The sequence below is a fragment of the Myxine glutinosa genome, chromosome 5, assembly GCF_964187855.1.
Source record: "Myxine glutinosa chromosome 5, kmMyxGlut1.1, whole genome shotgun sequence".
Classification (NCBI taxonomy): Eukaryota; Metazoa; Chordata; class Myxini; order Myxiniformes; family Myxinidae; genus Myxine; species Myxine glutinosa.
Window position 1 is genome coordinate 33,579,563 of NC_136265.1, and position 26,245 is coordinate 33,605,807.

At 42.0% G+C, this 26,245-nt stretch overlaps 1 protein-coding gene across 1 annotated transcript in view; it reads left to right on the plus strand.

The window, feature by feature from the left end:
* LOC137427735 (zinc finger BED domain-containing protein 5-like) overlaps window positions 1-21,940 on the plus strand; it is a 196,192-nt gene extending 174,252 nt beyond the window's left edge. The window contains exon 2 of the mRNA XM_078777845.1: window positions 20,175-21,940. Coding sequence (XP_078633971.1) covers window positions 20,295-21,296 — 1,002 coding nt within the window. The 5' untranslated portion in view covers window positions 20,175-20,294 and the 3' untranslated portion in view covers window positions 21,297-21,940. The remainder of the gene's footprint in view (window positions 1-20,174) is intronic.
* Window positions 21,941-26,245: the final 4,305 nt, after the last annotated feature.

The window sequence follows — 26,245 nt, forward strand, 5'->3', positions numbered from 1 at the left end:
GCCCTCTTCGACCTCTATGTGGACGAATTCTTCCAAGAGCATCCCCATCTGAGGGGCCCATGTACCCAGTCAGCACAACAGGTTGCCCAGAGCTGTCATCTACACAACCGAGAGGAGATGACAAGCGCGCAGAACAACATGCTAGCTGTCCTCGAGTCAAACGAAGTCCTGGAGGCCATGGCAAAGTTTGATGAGAGGAAAGAAGCCAAGAGTCCACTGTTCAAGTTTGTGCGACGCTACATGCGGATGATAATGCTGATATACACATTCATCCGTGCCACCCGTGATGGACAATTTGAGCTTCACCTGTCTTCACTGGATGAGATGTGCATATACTTCTTTGCACATGACAAACAGAAATATGCCAGGCTGACTCCCCGGTACCTTGCAGAGATGAAGGCCCTGAAGATGACAGATCCAGGGATCTACCAAGAGTTCATGGATGGGAACTTCAGTGTCCATAAGAATGAAATCCCCTTCTGTGCTGTAGGTGTGGACCATGCACTGGAGCACATCAACAGGATCATGAAGGTGACAGGGGGTATTGTGGGCATTACCCAGAATGCCAGTGCCCGCGAAAGGTTCTTTCTGACAGCACCAGAGCTGAGTAGGCTTGCTGAAGAAGCCCGTCAGATGGCTGGCTCACAATCAGCTACACGCAAGGAGCACCACGACCTATCAACCACAGTCTGGGCTCGGCAGGAAGGCAGCATTCGTCGACTGAAGAATGTGATCAGAGAGTCCATGAATCCCATGACGCATGAGGGTGAAGACCTGACGACTATCATCACCAAGGTGGTGATGCCAGCTGAAGTACAGAAGGATGTCTGCAACCAAGATGAGATTGGTCAGAAAGCGTATAACACGTTTGTTGCAGAGCGCATCAACACAAATGAAATCAACCTTTGGGCCAGAATGGGAAAGGTCAAACTGAAGATGTGGAAGAGTGCCAGGAAAGCTGTGAAGCACAAACTGGCAGACAAGGTTGTAGAGCTGAAAGATGACAGGTCACTGTTTGCGCGCATGCTGATCGTGGCCCGCTCACGACCAGAGATCAACTTGAAGGATGCCATAGGTCAATATGAATTCACCGCGCTTCCACGAACCCTCTTTGCAATGGCTGGGACACTACTACCATGCACAGACAAAAGCAAGCTCATGGGCATCCTAGAAGATCTACCCAAGAAGTCAACTGGCACTGATCAGCAGCCAGACGACGACAATCCTGAACATACTCCACCCCCTCCCAAGAAGGTGACTGTCATAGACGGCATGGCATTAGTGCAAGCAATGGGTAAGCCACAATGGGTCAAAACATGTGCCCAGTGGGCTGGCCATTTCAATGCAACACTGGACTGCAAGACCAACGGGTATGATGAAGTCCACCTCGTGTTTGACCGATATGATCTGCCAAATTCACTGAAAGAGGCCACACGGGAGAGGCGCCAAGGTGGCAAGCCGCCCACTGCTTACCACGTTCAAGACAGCACCCCGATTGGGAAACTGACAGCAAAACAGTTCCTGTCGCACACCAACACCAAAGATGAGCTAACTGTCTATCTGGCAAAGAAAGCTCTGTGTCACTTTGAGGGGACTACCAAGGTCTTCATCGTCACTTCAAGGCAGGATGTCTTCTCCAACTGCATGGATGTACAGCATCTCCGTAGCTCCCAGGAGGAGGCTGATACGAGGATCTTTCTTCACAGTCTAGATGCCGTCCGAAGAGGTGCAACACAGCTGTACATTCAGTCACCTGATACTGATGTATTCATCCTAGCACTCCACCGGTACCATGAACTATGCAAAGACACATACTTCATCACGGGTGTGGGGAACAAGAAGAGGCAAATCTCACTGGAACCAATAGTACATGAACTTGGTGTCAGGAAGGCTGCAGCCCTACCAGGATTCCATGCATTCACGGGAGCAGACCAGACTGGTCGGTTTGCCGGCAAGGGAAAGCTCACATGTTGGCAAGCCCTCAATAGGTGCTCTGTTGAGGTGGTATCTGCGTTTCATGACCTTGGGGCCTCTGAGGAGCTGAGAGCTGACACAGAAAGTGACATTGAGGCATTTGTATGCCAGCTGTATGAGCCTCGTACTACAGTTGTGGATGTGGGCAAGCTGAGGTGGAGACTGTTTACCAAGAAACAGCTAGAGGCACAGAAGCTGCCACCAACACGGGGAGCTTTACATGAAGCCATTGCTCGTGCACATTTCCAGGCCATGGTGTGGCATCAGGCTGATGTACCGGACCCCCAGCTTCCACAACCAACAGAACATGGATGGAGAGCAGAAGGAGATCAGCTGGTGCCCATCACAACCAAGGACCCTCCAGCCCCAGCTGCCATCACACATCTAATCAAATGTAACTGCAAGAAGACCCAATGCATGTCTCACTGCTCATGCAGGTCTCAGCATCTCAACTGTTCTGAGATGTGTATGTGTGGGGCAGATGAAGAGGTGTGTGGTAACACGGGTCAGGAGCGCCCCATGGGAATCGATAACACTGATGATGAGGAGGATGGAGATCCTTCAATGTAACAATGAACACTGCCAACTAAAAATATTGCACAAAGACATTATAAGTGTACATTTGAACACTAAAGTCCAGCCTTTATGTGATTTAGAAGTGAAAATGATGGAAAAAAATATATATATGTGTTGGCATAAGTGCGTGAAAATCCAAGATGGCTGCCATAAGAACCCTTTTGATCATATGTAGGTGTATAAATGTGTGTTTATTGGATTAAGTATCCGCAAATATGTACATTTGGACACCAAAATTAACACTCTAGGTCATTTAGAAGCCAAGATAATGACAATTTCGGTTTTCAACAAACGCCATTTTGATAATCCAAAATGGCCGCTATAAAGAACTTGAAAAAAATGGAGACATATTTTTTCTACAACTTCTATCATCCCTAAAGACAACCCAACCAGTGTCCACAAATTAACATTTGAATTCAACGGGAAAACATTGGCCCCCCCACTATATTGACGAGATAATTATTCATGAAATGATGGAAAACCGAAGTGCACGTCTTCTCTGAGATGGAGTCTCAGCACCGTGTGATCATTAGAGCAGCACCACGTGATCAAATGAATCATTCCAATCTCTCCTAAACTAGAATGGCACTCAGTGGAGAGCATACCTCCACCTGGTTGGCCATATCACCCAAAGGTGAAGAAAAAAAACCAAAAACCTTTAGAGGCCATTTTTCCCCGCAAAGCGGGGGTTGGCCTTTTTCGGGGACCGTGGTTGTTGTTGTTTTTTGGTCCCCTTTTTGAAGCAATGTTTTACGGCCGGATGCCCATCCTGCCGCCAACCCTTTTTGTCGCCTTTTACGACAAGCAGGGAATTACCAGGGAACTGGTACTCAATTAGCCGACCTCGGAAGGATGACAGGCTGAGTCAACCCCCCTGGCGTTAAATTCAGCGATCGACCGGGATTCGAACCCAGGATCCTAGGTTCCTAAGCTGGCACCCTAGCCGCTAGCCCAACACTCAAAGGTGAAGAATCACTTTAAAAATTCTGCTGGCTGTATCCGGATCTTCACCAAAATTTAATCGATTCTTCCTTGTGTTACGGATTCGTCACTTCCGTTGTTGTGGTTCTCATCCACTGTAAACATTTTTGGTTGCATGTACTATTATTGTTATCGTTTAAGTGAGATAGAAATAACTGTTTTCAAAAGGTAAAAAAAGTTAGTGTTTTAAAAGAAACCGGAAACCGGATCGGGAACCGGACGAAGAGGAAGAGGAAGAAGGAGAGGAGAAAGAGGCGGAGCGAGTGAGGTCGGAGAAGGAGCCGAGCTGTTTGGAGGTCTGGAGCAAACACTGGCGAACGGAGGTCACTAGCGAACTTTGGGGTTTCCTAGAAAAGGGATTCCTGCGACAGAGTTGTTATCGCTGTGACAGATAAACCTGCGTGACAGGTTTTGCGGTTGATTCCGAAGAGAATCATTAGAGTGCCGTTACGTCTCGAGAATGGACCGTTGGCCATTTTACTTCGCGCCTGATTTCGCATCGCTCCAGGTTTTTCCCCTCGCTTCAACCATTTCAACGGATCCAGCCGTTAACCTGGTGTGTGTGTGTAACGTGGATTTTGAGTGGGAATTTGCGGTTCGCCGATTGGGAGCCGTTGAATGTCCAGACCCGAAGGTGTGATTTCCCAGCCGCCTCTTGAGGACACTTTTGCCTATCTTTGGCAGTGTGATTGTCAACCGAGCGGGATTCTGGTCTCGATACAACATCGTTCTGACGATCACTGGAGCGTGGATCGACTTTGGTTTGAAGCTGGGACAGCGACATTGGGAATGTTATTTTCGCTCACTTGGAGCACAGTGAGTTATATTGTACGTAACTGATGGTACCATCATAGGAATGATATATTGGTTGTACAATTGATTAATATTGTTATTGTACTGTTATTCTTGTGTGACCTTAATACAATACTTGTTTGTTGGTAACAATTGGTGTGGTTTCACCATTGATCTTTGACATACAGAATAACACATCTTTCTGCCGTGACTCCTCTCGAGGCTCGGAGGTACACCGTGACCGGGGTTTGGGGAGGAGCACGTACACTTGTCACACACCCAACCTGTCCAACAACTTTCGTCCAAATCCATCCATAACTTTTTGAGATATCCTGCTGTGTATAGTTTTTGGCCCTATCTCCCAATCGTGAAGATTCACTTGAAAAATTAAATAATTATCACATCCGAATCCATATTCAGATCTTCACCAAAATCAAATCGAATCATCCTTGTCAGACACCAAACCGGTCCACCAAGTTTTGTCCAAATCAGTCCTTAACTTTTTGAGATATCCTGCTATGTATCGTTTTTGGCCCAATCTCCCAATGGTGAAGAATCACTTAAAAAATTATTGTAGCCGGATCCAAATCTGGATCTTCACCAAAATCTAACAATTTCGTCCATGTCACATACGAGTAGAGGAAGAATGGGGGATCTGGGACACATTAAATTTAACATTGAAGTCAATGGGGAAAATTATGTTAACTTATTGACTCAAACCCCATCTCTTGAAAAATTACACCCTTTTTCTCCCTCTTTTAACTTATTAACTCTCCCCATTTTTCATTATACTCGTACAGAGACCCAACGAATATTTGTTTCATTTTTAGGTAATAGCTTAATTTTCTTAAAAGCAGAATTACCATCTAAGATATTGATTAGAATTCCATTAGAATTTGACTCTAGATGTCGCTGTTGAGCTAATATGAAATGATATACTTCTCTTAATGACCTCATCTGACCCCCTCCCAAACCACATACCATTTTAATAAATTATTTTCCCCTCAATCTCTTGGCAACCATCAAAGTTTTCAGTCCACTCAAGGATGTTGCCTCTTCGAGCCTCTAACTTATTTGTATTTAAATTTATTTGCTTATTTGTTTTATTTACCTTTACCCTTGTTATTTCTTCAATAATACCTATTTGATATTTCTCACATTCATGATGTTTTCCATTTATATACCAAGGCTGTCTGTACCTCCACTCTTTGGTTTGGTTATTGCTTGGTTCTATCATTTATATATTAGTAAAAAAGGCGGCGGTAGCCCGTTAAAATCCCTAACCCACCTTTTTATCTTATCACTTATATATTTATCTTAATATATCTCAACACTTATGCTTATCACTTATATATATTTTAACACTTATAACCATAAGGGAGACGATCAATTCCATTTTTAAAAATAAACATCTTATCATCAAAAGCCCCCAATGCTTTCTTATTCACCTCTTCTGAATAGAATTGATGTTTATAACTTCTTATCGTATTCATTTTTCTAAACTCTTCTTTCTTTAAAGTTAAACAATTATAATAATTTTCAAAGTTTATTGTTTCTTTAATAACATTTTTCTTTACCCCTTTTAACTTTTTATCACTCTTTTCAATATTATTATCAATATATTGAGAAGCATAAGCCTTATATCTCAATCCTATGAATTCACTAATTACCTTACCCCCAAATTCATCCTTAAACTTTCCAATAACCTTTTTATTCTTTGAAGAAAACAACTTATCACCTGACTTATAATTACTTGTATCATATATATCAATGTCAATCATATCTAAATAAACATCTTCTGTTTCAATTTTCAAAATAAAACTATCTGTATCCATATAAAGTAGATTAACATCATTTTGATATTTCTTCCTTAAGTTATTGTAAAAGTAATCATACATTAATGACTTTTGATAAATCAAGAAATGATGTTCTGATATAAATAGGTTTATCCATTTCAATTCTTTCTTTAACCAAATGGAGAGCACAAAAGTTCTCTGAAAACACCTCTGCTCTTTGAAAACTGGGTATATTAATTAATTTTGTTGCTTGTTTCCAAGATGTAGCAAGTCTTATGTTTTGTCTATTCCTAACATTTTCCATTGTCTTTCCAAATACAGCGTTAGTCATTCATTTATAAAACTCCTTTTCAAAATCTGTTTTAGCTTCTATCCTCCTTTGTGTGTTAAAATCAATATATGTTTTCAACCAATGACTTTGGTTAAACTTTAAAATTCCATGAATCTTCTTCACTCTTAACCCTGCTGATAAATATTGTCTCAAATTCCTTTGGTGTAAAACATAATTTCCTTTATTATATAATGAAGTAAGTAATTTTTCTGTTGATTTACCTTTTGTATTAAATGATTGTTGATAGTCACTTAACCATTCTTTTCTTGGTCTTGCTTTATCAGGAGCATAAGGCAGATCTTTATGTTTATTATGAAGTTCTTCGGGATACTTCAAATCAACCTCAAAATAATATCCAATTTTAGCTTTATCCAATTCTTTTTGTGTGGAGATAACAATATCCTGTAAAACCTTTTCATAATCTTTCTCTTTAACCCACCTAAGTTCTCCACAAGGTAGGGCTTGAGACATAGCCCATCCATACAAATTGTTAGCATCATAATACATCGAATAAGAACTATCTTTTGTAGCATCATAATTAGAAAGATATTTGTTGTTAGCTTTAGCATATCTACTCGAACATACTTGAGATATTCCTCCTCGTTTAGCCTTTTCTATCATCAAAAGCATATCTACACCACTGATCAAATCCAAAGCCTATTTTGTCATTTTTAACATGGCACTCCAAGCTGAACCAGGAGCAGTGTAACAGTGAGCGGGGTCTAATCCATAGGAATTTTTATTATGACAGACGCTTCGAAAAGTCTCAAATACATCAGCCAATAGGAGGGCATCAGTTTTAAGATCCAAATCATGATACTCTCCAAGGTTCTTTATATTAAACTTTTTCCAAACATTTTGTGCGTGAGTATAATCTTTATCAATTATATGACTTTTATTTAATTCGTTATAGAAATTTTCTTTTGAGGGAAGTTTTTTTTTTTTTAAATCTCTCAAACGAATCCATATAATCATATGGATATATACCCTTTTGTGATAAGAGTTCAATCTCTTCTTGATTTATGAAATACTCTGAAAGACTCGGAAAGTTTTTAATATTTGATACCAAGTTAGATAATGGACTTGCCATAAATTTAAATGTATCAAGAAACCGGATATGAGTTATAGGAGATGTATGAATTGTTTTTGTGAATGAAATGTATTTCTGATCCGTGTTAGGAATTGCTCAAATGTCTCCAGAAGTCTTTGAAAGTTCATTAATAAATAGATGCGCATCATAATGAGAGTTGTTATGAAGAAAGACAGGAATGAAAGAGGGGAGTTTATAATTAATATTACAACTTTGATGAGCCGGACCTCTATATTTACCTGTAAGATGACAATAGTCTCTAACCTTTAATCCTTTATCAATTTTCTCATCACAAATATGACATACAGCCTTTGGTTGTCCAAACTTTTTTCTCTTCTTTTGTTAAGCACATTGGTTTATTGGTTTTTTTTCATTATTTTAGATAATTTTATACAATCCCTTTCCAGTCGCCTCACAAACTCCTCTGAAGCATCTTTTCCTCTATAAAGTTCTAACTTGTTGTATTTATCACCTACGGATGATTTTATATAATAACAGAAACTACAAGGAGTATGTTTTTGATATTTATTTGTGTGTGATTTTTGGGGATTTGGAGAAGGAATATCTCTCTTTTCAAGGATACTTTCAAAGTCAGCATGTATTACAAACGGATGTTTTATGGTTTTGTTGAAATCTTTGAATGATACGTTTGAACCTTCCCCCAGCATATTAATTAAGGTGGATTTATGATCACTGCAGTATTTTGAATGCTGGTTTAATCTTTCTGTAATATGAAAGGAGTTGAGACAACGCTTACAAAGATATGTTTTCCATTTTATATTGACTACTTGTTAGGTGATTAATCTTGATAAATTTTTTATGTAAGCATCCTGTGAATTTTCTTCTGAGTTAAAACAAAGAAGGTCAATGTGTGTTTTCTCATCTTTATAGTTATTATAAATTTTTAAAATCTGAACTTTGTTTGTATCTGTTAATCCATATACATCAAGAGATAGATTATTCATTTTCTCAAATTTAGGAATATCTATTAATGACATTGGAAACTTTAAACCTTTAACATTTAGTGTATTCTCATATTTCTTATAATGAGATACTCTCAGGTTTTGAATGTGGGGGATGAATGTGAGTGAGAACAGACCATAGGAAACATTTATTATCTTTGTTTTTAATATTAACAACCGCTTTTTAAAGTTTTACAACCCTTGGTAAATCAATGTAAGATTTTTTTAAGGTAAATAATGTTTTGTTGTTGTTGTTGTTGTTGGTAAATCAATGTAAGAAGAAGCTTTAAGATGGTCTGATTTTAGAATGTGTATATCTAAGAAAATGATTTTACTTATACTATGTCCACTCCCTACAAATGTATTATCTTCATCCTGCTCCTGTTTTACAAGTTCACCACAAACACCTGATGATAAGAAATCTTGGAATGATGTGATAAAGTGAGGGTCTGTTCTCATAGAGAAAGTTTCTTCAACACCATCTTTTACCATACCCATTTTTACTCCCACATAAAACTTTAAAGTATTCATCTAAGTCAACGTATCTTTTACAAGTGTTTCAACATCAGGTTTAACCATCTCAATCGCCTCAGCTATTGATTTTGGTCCAGGAGTTTCAAACTCAAAAACCCTTATCTTAATATGTCCCTTAAATGCTCCATCAGAGTTTTTAATAGAGTATCCAACTAACTCTTCATTCTTCTTGTGTTTTTGTGATTGAAGGTGTCAAGGAAAACCCTTCTTCAAGACATCCTTAGAACAGACATCACAATGTTTTGTTTCTTGTTCAAGCGGGGATATCAGCTGAAAAAGATTGAATGTGTGTTTGTGGGTTTGGAGGTGTTTTTTGTAATATTTGTACTCATGATTACAAACGTCACAAAACGTTGTTTTCATCTCTATTTATATGACAAAACTTTGCTTAAACTAAAAAAAATCAATTCTTGGCACAGCTCCAAAAATAGTTAGTCTCTTTGTCGGACACTGTTTAAGGTTTCAGACCTTATTTTTCAATTTTCAAAAATCAATTCCTGGCACAGCTCCAAAAATAGTTAGTCTCTTTGTAGGAGACTGTTTAAGGTTTTAAACCTTATTTTTAAATTTTTATTTTGGAGGAGACTGTTTAAGGTTTAAGACTTTTTTTTACCGAATAAATACAATGTTTCAAAACACAAAATACAAATTTCAATCGATTTCCTCATTTAAAAAGGACACTGAAATATATTTCACTGATGTAAAATTGAACAAAGATGATTACAATAACTTTTGGATTAAACCTATTATGAAGGATAATATGAGCTACTCAATCCCTTTTAAAGGAAGAGCATTCTCTGTCTTTGGGAAGCCATCAATTAAAGTAGTTATAACAAAAGTTTCACCACTATTTATGGAGATCTTCAACAAACTAGAGGAGGTAATGAAAGATGTTAAAGTATCAAAAAATAAAACTCTTTTTGCTGAAGCTATTGAAAAGGAGGATAAAACTATTAGCTCGAAACACGGTGAAATTTCTATATTCTTTAATAAGCCTGAATATGTTAATCTTGATGAAATGAAAGATGTTAATAAAACAGGAGAAATGTCATTTCGCTCAATAGTAGTTAGGAACCATTTTAAAATTACCTTAACTATTAGAAATACTAGTGGGGTCACCCGTGGGAATTCCACGGGCATGGACGTGTGTGACATTTAGACATCTTGATTTAGATGCTGCACGTTAAATTTTACAAAATGGTTACTGGCAATTCATCAGATCCAGAAATGGTGTTATGAACACAATTTATTTATTTCATATAATATGTGACCCCTCACACTCTCCTCTCTCCATCCTCACGCCTCTCCAATCCCACTCCTCCTCACACTCCCCTCCAATACCTCCTCACACTCCCCTCCAATACCTCCTCACACTCCTCTCCAATACCTCCTCACCAATTGCTCCTCACTCTCCTCTCCAATCGGCCATCACTCTCCAACCCCTCGCTCCTCACTCTCCAACCCCTTGCCTCTTACTCTCCAACCCCTAGCTCCTCACTCTCCAACCCCTCGCTCCTCGCTCTCCAACGCCGAGCTCATCACTCTCCAACCCCTAGCTCCTCACTCTCCTCCAACCCCTAGCTCCTCACTCTCCAACCCCTGTTCACGTTCCTCGACTGTCTCGTTCTCCCTCCTCATCGTTGTTGCAGCAGCATCCTGTGCGAGTCTGTGTTCATGTTCGTCAAGCGTCTCGTTCTCCCGTCTCGTTCTTTTTCTTGCTGCATCCTGTTCAAGTCTGCAAAGACGTTCGTCGACGGACTCGTTCGCCCGTCTCATTCGTTTTCTTGCTGCATCCTGTTCAAGTCTGCGTTCTTCATCGACCATCTCATTCATTTTGGAAATGGAAGTTTCTACGCAACGCATGAATTGTCACGATCCTCAAGAAAAAGTGTCTCATGATCATCAAATGACAAATGGCAAGTATATTACATTGTGAAAATTAAAGATTTCAAATAAACCTATTTAAAGTGTATGCGCACATAAGTAATTAAAAAAAACGAAGAAATATCTCTTGGTAATTTCCTGAAACATATTTTACTTCCAGATAATAATGTTGAATGAAATAAGAACGAAGAAATATATGTCGTTTTTGTGATGACTGTCATCAAAAGTAAAAGTAATATATCTTAACGGAAAAGAAAAAGCGAATTTTAAAGATATGTCGACATTTTCCCCGTCTGTTATTTTAGGCGGTGTATTTTCGTGTATCATCGTGGCGCGATTTAAAAAAATATATCTCTGCATTTTCCCATGTGTGCGTGAATGTTCTCAATTATTTCTGACACCGCGTCTAAAACCATCGATAAAAATTAAATCAGATGGTGAATTCGAGATAAAATCGTGAGGGTGACAATGAATGGGCTTTATTTTACAGGCCTTTGAGAAATCATTTCGTTCTATAAACGGAAACTTTCATGGGATTCTCTTCCCGGTGTTTTTCAACCGAGTCTAAAACTATGTTAGCGACTGTTAAAAATGAAATGATATATCGAATTAGAGTTGAAATAAACCTGTGTGAGAGAGAAAGACAGCACGGGCCTAACTAAACAGGCCTCAAAGCTATTCGAGTTAATAAAATGGTGGATATTTGTTTACATGAAGCCTCTCCAAGAATGGGTGGAGCTACTCTGTAAACGGAGTAAGCCACACCCCCGGACAGACAGACAGACAGAATCACCGCAGCCTATTATAATATAGATAGTCGTTGAATCTGTTAATGAAAAAAAGTATGTGGATATAGATGGTAATGTTTTTTTCTGCTAATTAAATATGAGTCATTATTCAAGTGAAGACTTTGGGGATTATGACAGTGATGATAGTATCTCTATTGGAACAGAAGACAATTATGATAGTGAGAGTTTGTGTTCTAATGATAGCTATGAAAGTAGTTTTATAGACTAGGGCATGCCCGTACTATATCTATATCTAAAATTATATCCCCCCCCTCTATTTACATGAAATGGTTTGGTCCAAAGCGAACGGCTTGCGAGTACGGTGACAATCCCCCCCCCCCTCTATTTGCATGAAATGGTTTGGTCCAAAGCGAACGGCTTGCGGAGTTTGGTAAAGAAATCGCCATCGCGTGCACAAGCGCGCAGGCAAGCGAAAGAATCGCAAATTAGTTTTAATTAGTTTTAAAACATAGTTTAACGCCAACATAGCGGCAACATAGTTTGCCAACGTGAAATAAATGAATACGCTCTCAAATGTGCCGTCCGAGGCAGAGTGTGTTCGCCACGTTCGGCACACGCGATAGCTCGCTGCTCTCTGATTGGTTGAATCGTTTTTTGGACATAGCTCGGTAAGTAATTGTCCGATTAATATGAAACCTTGAAAAGGCACATCCTCGGGTCCCCAGCAATATACCTGGCAAGTTTCAAGTATATCGGACCGGTAGTTGTCGAGAAACAGCGGTCGCATACACGCACACAGACAGAGATTAGTGGAATTATAGATAGATGATGAAGATGAAGATACTGATGAAGATGATGATACTACTACTACTACTACTACTACTACTTATACTACTACTACTACTACTACTACTACTACTTATACTACTACTACTACTACTATTACTACTATATGCTAAAGATACTGATGGTTTTTTAGTTTAAGTAATCTTTTACTTTATAAATATGATAAATCCAAGTGACATACCAGATATTGAGCCTCTTTAATTCTCTGATTCTCCATATGATAAATTAGAGGATTGTCCGGCTTGTGAAAGAAGAGGATTAAATACAGAGTCAAAAGCCCATAAACAATGTTTATTCTGTGATTATCTTTTAATTAATGATGATAAAAAATATAAAAATTAATATTACTATTTTAAAATTACACCAAAAATGAATTACTGAAGAAGATTAATAAGATAAATGAATGTTAAGTGTGATGATGATAATACACCATTTCTTACAAGGGAAGAGACTATTTGTATTGAGGAACTGTTTCGGGGTTTAATGTTATTTGCTATTCACGATTGTCATTTTCAGGGAAATATCAATACAAGATATTATATAAATAAAATAATTGAATTATCTTGAAATTAAACCTGAACTCAGGATAAAATATAGAGTTTCGAAAAAAGTTCATAAAAAATTAGATGACTTGTTTTCCAAATATATAAATGAATGATTTTGTACCCATTTGGGAAAACAAGATAAAATTTAACAACCATAAAAATCTTCCAAATTCATGAAGATGTCCAATAGTTGGTTCAAGCGCATGTGGAAAAACCTGTTTGCTTTTAAAGATGCTCCTTACCCCCAACTTTTTAGATGATGATAATTTAATAATTTTCACAAAGTCAAGTTTTCAAACCGAGTGTCAACGACTATCACAAGGTTTTAATGCGGGTCTTCAAAAAGAAGATATAATCGGTTTATTTAAACTTCAAAACAAACTAAATGATTATAACATTGAAGATATAATACAACTATTTTGTGATGCACAGAAATCAATACACGGCAACGCTGGGTACTTCTGCTAGTGTATAATAAAATAGCCCCAAGAGCGATGACGATAATCTTTTGAGGTTGTAGTTCTGACCTCTGCTGGTTTGGGGGGAACTTCCCCCCCTCCCCCCAGGACATGATCTCCCGGAGCCCCCATGATCCGAAATCGAAAAATCGAAGCCCAACTTCTGCCGCAGGCTAGTGTCTTGTATTCATGTGTCAAGTTTCAGAACAATCAGCCAGATGACAAGGGAAGAGGAGCAAAAATAGCAAAAAGTTAACGGACGGACGGACGGACGGACATCCAGACATCATGAACCATTTTATAAGTTCAGCTCCTGTCTGTTTGTGTGTGGGTGGTTGGTTGTTATCTCCAAATGCGTGTTTCAGAAGGTGGAATGAGACCTCCCAGGTCTCAATGTATCCACCTTCGTGTGTGTGTGTGTGTGTGTGTGTGTGTGTGTGTGTGTGTGTGTGTGTGTGTGTGTGTGTCCAAGTCGACATATTTTGTCCGATAGATCGGCCGATCGCTGCAAAACTTGAAACATAGAAGGGACTCCCAATGAAAAATATTTTATTGATAAATCTGATGTCATAGGTCACATGGTATGGCAGCCATATTGGATTAAAGGCAAAAATTTGGACATCTCCGAAACTGCTCAACAAAAAAAATCATCATAAAAGAACAAAAAAAAAAACAATCAACCGCTCAAAATATCCCAATAATTAATCAATAACGGTGTGGATAATAACAATGTATGCGACATAATACATGGGGTGCATGTGTGATACGGGTATAATAGTGCACGGCGAGATGATGCGCTCTATGGTATGACTACGAGTGTCATTGTAGTTACTAATTGCATTTTTCACCGGGTCCCTTCATAAGTAGTTCGGTTACTTTGGAGAATTTCTCAAAAATTCAAAAAAATTCCGTTCAAAAATCTTCTCAGAAACCGACAACCGGATCCACACCAAACTGGCCATGTGGCATCGTGACCAATGCCCTAACCTCAAGGAGCCACGGGCTCCCTCCTCGAATCCCCTATATCCACTCAAACATATTTTCCTCTCAAACTACATGATCGATATGGATCAAATTTGGTACGATACATCAGAACATTAAGATCTCATGGGATTGTGCTCCCCATCCGGATCTGCCCCCAAAAAGATGCTGAAGGGGGGGATCACCTCAAATTCAGGTAATTTACTTTGAAATCTTCTCAGAAAGCCTGGCGAAATAGCCGCCACTCCGCCACAGGGCTATTTATTTTGTATTCTATTTTGCAAAGTGTTGTATTTCTATACGAATCAATTTATCTCTCAAACCATACTGGAGAAATGTAAATTGGGAAATTTTGCAAATTAGTCTTCAAAATGTTTAAGAGAATATCATTAATGTCGGCATTGCTGTTGAGTAAAAGAAGATTTCTTTGCTCACAATGAAAACCATTTCCTTTACTTGTGCATTAAGAACGTTTTGTCCATTTAATCAAGATTATTTTCATTATCTTGCAATGCCGAAATTTGTTTAATTGACTCGGTGGCCCGTTGGTTCATTGGACCAAATTTTCATTTGTCTTCACTGCCTTGTAGCATACCTGCCTGCTGGACTCGGGGGTCTTTTGGGTCCTCAGGGACTTTTGGGTCATCTGGGACATTTGGGTCCTTGGGGACTTTTGGGTAATTTGGATCTTTAGGGTCCTCAGGGACTTTTGGGTCGTATGTCTTTTGGGTCCTCGGGGACTTTTTGGTGTTTTGGATCCTCATGGACTTTTGGATCCTCATGATCTTTTGGGTCCTCGGGCCCCATCGGCCCAGCTGATTATCTGGATGGTCATTGAATCAGCCGCTCAATAAATTGAAGGGATCCTTCAAATTGATCTCTTTTTCAATCTGACAAATTGCCAAAATTTAGGAATTTGCACTTTCAATGATATTATTGACTTTTTAAAGTTAAAGTTCATGAAGGGTTCTTTATTTTTTGTTTATCTACTTATCAAGTCAAGGCTCAGAAACAGAGCAATATTCAGACTGAAATGGACAAATAAGCAATGGAGACGAACCAGGCTGCTATTTGTGAGCGGTATATCAATACCTCCTTTTCCAGTAATTACATGGTAAGCTGTAAATTAAATCATAAATACATGAGGGTGAGGTAAACGACAAAACGGAATGCAAATAAAAAGTACAAACGCAAGGATAAAAATTCCAAACTAGAAAGAATCTCAAAATGAAAAGCCCATCTGCATCTGCTTTGTACTCAAACTAAACCTAATAAAAAGGACACTGAAAAAAAAATTGTACATTTTATTCATTTATGTTCTCCATATTCTCATAATAAAGGTTTGTTGAACATTTTATGACAAAAGCTCGATTGATAAATATTTTATGGCCTGGACAAACACACTGAAGCTCAACGGTAAATAAATAAAGAAACACTGAAGCGATTTTAACAAAGCGGGCATCTCGTGCTTCATGTGCTTCAGAGGGGCTAATCAGGGCTATTTCTAAAATTATGGCCTGCACAGACAAACAGACAGACATGCACTGCAGCAAAGATCACAAAAATACAAACCACTAAGGAATTCTTCCAAATAATATACAGCATCACATTCATTGCCAAAAATAATTCTCTAAGAAAGAAAATGTTTTCATAAAAAAAAAATTTTTTTTTTCTGTTTCAAGAAAACTTTTCTTATTTTAAGAAAATTATTTTTGGCCGTGTTAAACACACTGTTAATTGTCCGTCACGGCCATTTTTGGTATGATCTGCTCACATCATTCTGTAGATGTCTATCATCGATTTTTAACCCACAACCAGTCTGGTGTTGGCTTAGCGGTTAGGGTGCCGGCTTGGGATCCTTGGATCCTGGGTTCGAATCCCGGTCGATCGCTGAATTAACACCAGGGGGGTTGACTCAGCCTGTCATCCTTCCGAGGTCGGCAAATTGAGTACCAGCTTGCTGGGATGAATGATCCCGGTGTGTACCCCAGCTTAGAATAGGTACACCGTATCCCTGCACATCGTAAGAGGCGACTAAGGGTTGGCGTCAGGAAGGGCATCCGGTCCATAAAACATTGCCTCAAACAGGGAACCATGATTGTCATGGGGCCCGCAAGGCCAACCCCTGCTCTAGCGGGGAAGAAATGGCCTTAAAACGATCATTCATATTTCATATTCAACCAGTGGGTGGAACATTCGGAAACCACACCCAGTTTAGTCACATGACAAAAGTCATTTTTTCACCCAAACAAACCTATCTGAGGCTTTTAATTGAGATACGAGAAATATAATTAAGCATCATTTGTACTATTTTCTGACCTGGTGTTGGCTTCGCGGTTATGGTGCCGGCTTGGGATCCTAAGATCCTGAGTTCGTAATGCTGGTCGATCGCTGAATTAACACCAGGGGAGACTCAGCCTGTTATCCTTCCGAGGTCGGCAAATTGAGTACCAGCTTGCTGGGATGAATGTGCCGGTGTGTGCCCTGGTTTAGAATAGGTACACCGTACCGTATCCCTGCGTGTCATAAGAGGCGACAAAAGGGTTGGTGTCAGGAAGGCCACCCGGCCATAAAAACATTGCCTCAAAAAGGGAACCATGATGATTGTCATGGGGCCCGCAAGGCTAACCCCGCTCTCGCAAGGAAAATGGCCTTAAAAAAAGGGGGGGGGGGGGGGAAATGTTCTATTTTCTGAACCGCTTCATTTTTTCAACTTGTATTTTCTATAATATATCGAGGCTCATGGAATAGAAAGTTGACAGACGGTATGAACTCACAGAAACCTACGAGTAAAAGTTGGCTGAGGTCGGGCCAATGGGAGTAAAAAAATTTAAAAAAATTAAAATATTGTGGATAGGGATGGGGTGCACCGCCTGTTGGAAGCCCAGGAGGTAAGAGTGGCATACAACTGCCGACCAGCTTCGGGAAGCTGATTTGACGGACGGGAAAAGTGAGGGACAAAATAGTTTTAGCTCATGAAAATCACAAGTAAATCCGAAAATGAACGCACTTACAGTGAAATGTATTCGCTGCAGATATAACTCGTCATATGCATATAGTGGCCTTACCCGATAGACTTCTTCCCAAAGTCATTGTCTCCTCGCACAAGTATGTCCATTCAGCTTAATGCAAGGAGGAATGCAGTTCCGTCTTCTATGAACTGAAGTTGGGCCAGTGATGCATCGTGTTCCAGAACACTCAAAATTGAGGATCAATGTCAAAGTGATGCATCAGAACACTCAAAATGGAATAACAAGTTCCTTTACCAAGCCAATTAAGTGTGCTGAATCTGGTCGAGAAGAATTGTGTTGTCGCACGTCATTCACCTTTCAGCACCAGGTTCATTATAGCTTGACAGGTTGACAGGATCTTTTTGCTTCCAGCTTCATTAACACTCACTCGCGGGTTATCAATGGGGACCTCACTAGTAATCCCGGTCATCCATGCGAAGAAGTTGAAGAGCTCATCTGGTACCACATTCCTCACTGCATCCACCGTCATATATTTGGCTGTTGTTCGCCATGATCGTCGAGGAACTGAATCGGACGTCTCACGAATAGTACGCCTGAGTACTTGGGCAGCAAGATACAATGGTCGGAACTCATGTGGTACATTCTGTCTGCGTAGAGCTTCAGCTGCTGTATCCATGGAGCCTTCTGGCCAGAAAGTTTACGTGTCGATGTGTGGCGAAGATTCTGCATCATCTGTGCTCATCTCGAATGATATGTCGGCTTCACTGTACCTTCCCATTTCCTCCACAATCTCATCAGTTGACAGATCTTCAACAAATACCAAATCACTTTCAATGTTTCTAGATGATTTTAGAAATTTAAAGTTTGGATAGGACCTTTGAATTCTTCTTTTCAAACTGGAGGTTTTATAAGAGGAAGCCTCTACACCTTCCTTCTCTTGAACACATTTATTAAACAGTGTGTACAATTTTGTTAACCTTAAGACTTCACGATTTTGTAACACCCTCTCCTCTAATACGAGGTTACAGAAGTGTTGGAACCCAGCCTGGTACAGGTAGTCTTCTGGTGATTTTTCAGAGTGCTTCCTGGTAAGAAACTTTCTGTAGTGCTGGTAGCAGCTAAGGTGAAACCTTGCTTCCAATGCCACCAGATCTTTTCCACAGATGCGTTGCAGAATTGCTTCATCTTTGCGAGTTTCAGCGGCACAAAGCAGCTTGCCTGCTGTTTCTGCTTCACACTGTATCAGTCTCTCTCTTTTTCTTGTCTTGTTGTGTCTCTTTGGTATGTCCTTTTCCGTCCTGCAGATGAGGCATTGGACTGGAAGAGGACGAGTATCCCTCGCTGGTACTACGTTGGGGTCTGCCAATTTTGAACACATAAGACGCATCTTTGTTGTAGCATCCCTCCATTCCTTTTCACTCTGCTCCAATTCCACACGAGTCGTTTCAGCTGAGTCTGGGGTGGGAGAGACCGAGAGAAAGATTAAAATATATATTTAAAAGAGAAAGAAAAAGACAAAGAAACATAAATAAAAAATAATAAAGAGAGAAATATGAAAAAGGAAGGAAACTGGAAGGGCACTCAGTAGAGAGTATAAGCCTCCGTCAAGCTGAGCAGTTTATGTTTTGTTTCCCACTGATCGGCCGGATCTGAATTCAGACCTGAAACAAAATCTAATCAGCTTGTTCTTGTCTTGTCACCTAAACTGACGTTCCGCAACCTATGGGTTGCGACCCAATGTTTGGGTCGCGAAGGATTTTCAATGGGTTGCACAATCGTTTCAGAAATCGCGGGAAAAAAACTTTATCGACGATTGACTTCCCCCGACTGAACAGAACATAGATCAAACGAACGCCGACACAAACTTTATCGTGTGGACTCTTCTACCGCGCTGTACCGATGTACCGCGAGTGCATCCGGTCAGTCAGATCATACGTTTAGTTTCCGACACGCGAATGTCCATTGCTCTTCATTCAAAAGATTGAGCTGTGAGCGTAAGGTACTCGCCATGGCTAGAAAGTATCAGCCTGTGTTCCTGAACTATGGGTTCACCTTGAATATCGATAAGCACAATGTTCATCGACCACAGTGTGTGATATGCCTTGACGTGTTGGCCAACGAGTCCCTCAGGCCCCAAAAGCTGAAACGGCACCTCCAGAAGAAACATGGAGATCATGTCAACAAGTCGCGGGAGTTTTTTCTCCGGAAAGAACGCCAGATGAACAACAGCAAGTCAGTAATGAGTTCGGCTGTTTTTCTGTCGAAGGGACAGACCAAAGCCAGCTACCTGGTGGCGGAGAAGATAGCCAAAGAAAAGAAACCATACACTATTGCGGGTAAGTTTTTTGGTTTTTTTCGTAAAAGTATTTCACTGCATTGGTGGTTTGTAGGTTCATGAAGTAATACATGGTGCTGTAAGTATAGTTAAATTTAGTTTTTCATTTCGTCTTTAGAATATTGATGTGTCGGGTTCTTGATTACTATTACTCGTGCCATGTATACGTTGGTATATCACAACTTCGTAAGTTTTATTGTTTGTTACAATACAGCCATTCTTAAACTTTGCCTATTTTTTAAAAGTACGTACGGCAATCACATCGTACATATTGAATTTTTATAATGCCTTGGATTTGGAACAAAATCAAGATTAATCATAAAGTGAAAGAAATGTTCATGTGTTATTTTATTTATCTTGTATTGCAGAGCAACTCATCCTGCCATGCGCCAAGGCGATGTGCAGAGAAGTGCTTGGAGAGACGGCAGCTTCCAAGATAAGCACCAATTCCGCTTTCTGCCGACACGATTCGCTGACGGATAATAGACATGGGCGAAGACATCGAGCACCAGCTGTACGCAAACCTCGAGGCCAACAAGTTTGTCATCCAGTTGGACGAGTCAATGGACATCGCACAGAAGGCGTTGATCCTCATCTTTGTTCGTTATCGGCATGGCGATGATTTTATGGAGGATCTTCTGGCATGTGACGAGCGACAGACCAAGACCACGGCCGCAGAAATATTCGCAGTCGTCAACAAACATGTCGCAATGCATAGCCTCAGGTGGGAAGACTGTGTTGGCGTTTGTACCGATGGTGCGGCATCGATGACAGGTTGGCGCAGCGGTGTCATTAAGCTCATCCAAGATGTGGCACCAGAGGAAAGCTGGACCCACTGCTTCCTCCACCGCGAGGCATTAGCGGTGAAAAAGATGTCACCTGGACTTGCCGAAGTAATGGACATTGCAGTGAAAACAATCAACCATCTCAGGAAGAGCGCCCTAAATTTGAGGTTGTTTGCAGAGCTGTGTAAGGAGCAAGATGCAGAACACACCACGATGCTGTATTTTGCAGCTGTTCGCTGGTTCTCCAGAGGAGATGCTTTGGCAAGATTGTATGAACTTCGCGACCAGGTCCTCGCATTCTTGGAGGTGGCTAGGTCAGACCTGGCAGTCTACTACAAAAACAACAAATTCATCGCAACATTGGCATACATGGCCGACATCTTCAACCTGTTGAACAATCTGAACATATCGTTCCAGGGCAAAACGAACAAGCAGGCGAAATCCGTGTTCGTAATGTATGACAAGATAGCAGCGTTCAAGTCAAAGCTGGATCTATGGAAGAGAAGAGTACAGACCAATGATGAATTTGACATGTTTGAAAACCTGGATGATCTGCTCAGCAAGAGTGTTGAGGAACGTGTGGACATTAAGGATGTCATCGTCGAACATCTGGTGAACCTGCGCAAACGATTTGACGAATACTTTCCTGTTGATCCACGCGTGGAGAAGAAGTGGATCCGAGACCCTTATTTGGTCGACGTTTAGCAGTGCTGCAACTTGTCCAACAGATTGAAAGAGGACTTGATCGACATCGTGTCCGACGGTACACTTAAGACACTGTTCAGGAAGGACACTTTAGTGAAGTTTTGGCTAACAGTGTCTCATGAGTACCCAGAGATTGCACATCTCGCAGTAAAGTTCCTGATGCCATTCACGACGACGTGGATGTGTGAGGCAGGTTTCTCAATGGTGACATATCTGAAGTCCAAGTATCGAAACAAACTGGAGACAGTGGCCCTGTGCGCCAACATGAGAATCGCATTGTCGCCGCTTCAAAGCCGAATCGATGATCTCGTAGCCAATATACAAAGACAACCATCACACTGATGTGGATAATCCACATCTACAATGTTACTAACGGAACATTTGAATTAGGCTTGTAAGTTTCACTTTTGGGTTTATCAGTGAAAGTTGTTTATTTAATGTTGTTCATGATGACGGAACATTGAACCTGGATATAAGTTCAGATGCATATCGGGTTTTTTCGGTAAAAGTTATTCTTGTTTTGTTTATCAGTTCATGTTACATTTTAAGTTCATCATCTGTTCACGATGAAGATTAAAATACAGTTTAAACACCTTATTTTCTACAGAAGATTAAAATCCAGTTTAAAGCATGTCACATTAATAATTAAAGTTTTATTCTACAGACGGCATTTAATATGGAATATTTTTTTTGTGGGGGTGAACTTACTTTTCAAGATGTCTTAGAACCAAAAGTTCATTGGAATTATGTTGACATTATTCTAGATTTTGTTAAGGTGACCTTTAAAAGAAACAAAAACCACATTTGACATTTAGAAACAAATAAATTGATCCTTGAAAGTGATGTAAACTGATATCGAACTCAATTCATGGACAGTACTGTGTTAAACCTATGTACCTTTTCCAGAAGTATCTCTTTATTTTGCACATTAGCCAAAAATCTTTTTCACAAAAACAAAAGTTAAATTACGACTGGGATTACGGACAGTAAAATTACAGTTCAGTACTTCGTGTAACCCCCACGAGCATTCAGGAGAGCACGTACACGTTGGGGCATGCTGTTCACGAGATTTGCCAAGGTTTGGACAGGAATCGCTTGCCATGCAGTGACAATAGCCTGCTGCAATTCACGCACAGAGGTCAGCTGCTGGTCCAAGTGGTCGATTTGACGCGTTAATTCTGCCCACAAGTTCTCTATCGGATTCATATCCGGGGACATGGCAGGCCACTCCATATGCTCTACACCACGGTCAGCAAGAAAGTGTTGAATCATGCGAGCATGATGAGGCCGTGCATTGTCATCTTGGAAGACAAAGTTTCCTCGAAAGGCTGCACGAGCAAATGGAAGCAATGTTTCTTCCAGAATGGCCCTGTACTTGAACTGGTTCAGGTTTCCATTCAGAACAACCATGTCAGTTTTGCCCCCTGCATGAAAAGCAGCCCAAATGGTCACCCCACCACCTCCAGCTTGGACTCTTGGCACTATACAATCTTAGTTGTGGGCTTCATGCACTTGTCTGTGCACTCGGACGCGGCCATCTTGACGATAGACCAGAAATCTAGACTCGTCACTGAAGGTCACGTGATTCCAGTGTCCTGGCTGCCATGGACGGTGCTCTCTGGCCCACTGCAATCGGCCTGGCGGTGTTGTCTGGTCAGGCGTGGCTTTCTCAAGGGACGCCTGGCACGATAGCCTGCTTGAACCAGTCATTGGTTGACTAGCCTTCTGGATACAGGCACATTTGTCAGTTGCTGCCACTCAGCCCCAAGCCGATTAGCTGACTTGGTACGGCCATTGCGGACTAACCGGTGCAGCTGGCGATCATCCCTCCTTGTGGTTCTGCGGGGACGTTCTGGCCTCGGTATTGGAGTAGGGACACCCCTGAGCATTTCGTTTCAGGATCTTTGACACCTGACCTTGAGTGATGCCATACTGCCGAGCAATAGCACGCTCTTTCATGCCGTAATTTCGTAAAGCCACCACTCCATGACAAACAGCATTGTCGAGTTGATGGACCATCTCCAGAGGAAGCGGCAATAACGTTTGGAGACATGCAGCAGTTGTTTTCCACTAATACAGATGCAACAACCCTTGTATACCCGACTGTCAAGCCAATCGTCAAATGCACCTGTCCGTACATTTTGCCACGCCACCTGTGATATAATCCTGTTGTTGACTTCTTGCTGCGACAGACAATCAGTGACATGGTTCTTTGAACAAATAAATCACGAAAGTGTAAAATAAAATCACCAGATTGATATACTGAGTTAAGAAAGTAAACCCAAGTCAAGAAAAAAAAAATATTCCATATTAAATGCCAAGTCTGTATTTCACAAAAGATACACCGCCAATGAATGTTGTGAGATTCATCTTCATCTTCATCCTCTTCATCATCTTCTTCTTCATTAAACTTCATCCGGATTCATCGTAGGGGTGGATTCATCTCTTCCGAAGCTTTTAACAGGCAGGGAGTTTACGCCTGATTGGCTGACAATAATATCAAGTGGGCGGTGTCTGTGATCGAAGTCGCTGCTCATTCTCAAGGGGGGCGTGGTCTCTCTCACTCTCTCTCTCTCCTCATGGTCGTGGAGATCCGTACAAAATAACAAAATAAGGACAGTGTTTGTTATGATTGTCGTCACTTTGCTTTATTGTTCAATTACGAATTGTACTGCTGTACAAAGATGATGAACCGAACCCTTACCAAGATATCAACGTCATAAGCAATCGATATTTCCGTGACGGTTTGTGGGGAGGTGGGGGAGGCATGGGGGGGGGGGGGGGGGAGTTCGATGGGTCGCGACTGGATGCAGGTTTTTTAAAATTGGGTCCTGGGCTAAAAAGGTTGCGGAACGCAGGCCTAAACAACTCGTCCACCAAGGTTAGTCCAAACTCATCCATAACTTTAAAAATATCATGTACAGTATATCGCTTTTCGCCCGATCTCTCAATGGTGAAGAATCACTGAAAAAAAATACTAAATTCTCGCAGCCGAATCCATATACAGATCTTCACCAAAATCTAATCATTTCGTCCATGTCACATACACTACATCTCTGCCAAACAAATGGGGGTGAAAACAGAACCTCCATCCACCTTTGGTGCCGGATGTAATTAGCTTTGCATTGCCACCTATCAAACTCATCCAACAAATTTTGTTAGAAGCCGTCCACAACTTTTTGAAACATCGTGCTATGTATCGGTTTTAGCCCTATCTCTCAATGGTGAAGATCCACTTCGATAATTAAAAATAAAACGTATCCAGATACAGGTTGGGATCTTCACCAAAATCGAATTCAGCCTTGGTGGACACCGAGCCTGTCCACCAAATTTTGGCCGAATCCGTGAACAATTTATTTGGTATATTGTGGCGGGCACAATGACCAATAATTCCGCGCACCAGTGGGTGGCGCGAGCGTCCGGGCGTGGAACTGAGATACATGCCCCGCCTTTCGGCCGATCGGCCACGCCCGGGGGCAAGGCGTGGCCTCGGGGTATATATGCGGGCTCGAAGGTCGAGCCCGCCCAGTGCTGCTGAGCGAGCTTGTAATAAAGTGCTTTCGTTTGTATCCACGTGTTGTGGCCCACATTTTTGGCAATCGAGTCGTGTGTGCACAGCACCACACTGGTGACCCCGACTGGTTCAGCCGTCGCTGACCCCCGAACACGCCATGGCTATCAACGCCGTCACCATCAAACTCCCGGAGTTCTGGGAAGCTCAAGCCGACGTTTGGTTTGTGCAGGCCGAAGCTCAATTCCAACTCCGGGGCATCACGGCGGACGAGACCATGTACTACCACGTGGTCGCCGCCCTTGGGCCCGGCACTGCCGCCCGCGTCGTGTCCATCCTTCGGCGCCTGCCAGGCGACCACAAGTACGCGGCGCTCAAACGTCTCCTCGCCACGTTCGGGCTCACGGAGGTCGAACGCGCCGACCGCCTCCTGGACCTTCCCGCCCTCGGCGACACACTACCGTCCGTTCGGATGGATTCTATGCTGTCCCTTCTCGGAGACCAGCGCCCGGATTTCCTCTTCCGAGCACTTTTCCTCCGCCAGCTACCTGTACAGGTGCGCCTCACGCTGGCCGGTTCAAAAACAACAGAACCCCGCACCTTGGCCGGAGAAGCCGACAAAATTTTCGCGGCCTGCGACATGCGGTCGGTTTACGGTGCTGCCGTAGTGGATCCCGGTGCGGAGGCTACAGCGCCCCCGGCTTCCCTCGTGGCCGCTGCTACGCCCCGCCCACTACCGCCGCCGCCACCACCACCACCGCCGGCACGGCCGACACGGCCGCCACCGCCGCAAACCTGGTGCTACTATCACGCCAGGTTCGGCCGCAAGGCTAGAACGTGCCGCCCACCGTGTTCTTTTGACGGGTCGGGAAACGACCGGGCCGGCGCTCACTTGCGGCCATGAGCGTCGGCCATTCCGGCAGCCTCCTGTTCATCACGGACACCTCGTCTGGTCATCGTTTTCTGTGCGACACGGGAGCGCAGGTAAGCGTCCTCCCTGCCTCCGCGTCCGACAAGCAAGCCGTGGGTCGGGGCCCCGCTTTGCTTGCCGCCAACGGAACACCCATCCGCACATTCAGGAAGCGTTGCCTCTCACTGCGGTTCGGAGGGCAGCGCTTCCAATGGTCGTTAGTCACCGCCAGTGCCAATGGCCCTGCTCGGTGCGGACTTCCTTTGTGCGCATGGGCTGTTGGTGGACGTTCAGCGTCGACGTCTCGTCCAGGCCGAAACCTTCAGCTCGCTCGCTTGTTCGCTGAGCGGCTCGTTGAGCAGCTCACTGAGCGGCTCACCGAGCGGCTTACCAAGCGGCTTGCTGAGCTGTTCCGTCCCGGTGAAGTTAGTCTGTACGCTTCTGGCAGAGGACGAGTTTACCCGCCTCCTCGCCAGTTTCCCGGCACTCACGCGGCCCACCTTTTCAGCGGTGGCCGTCAAACACGGG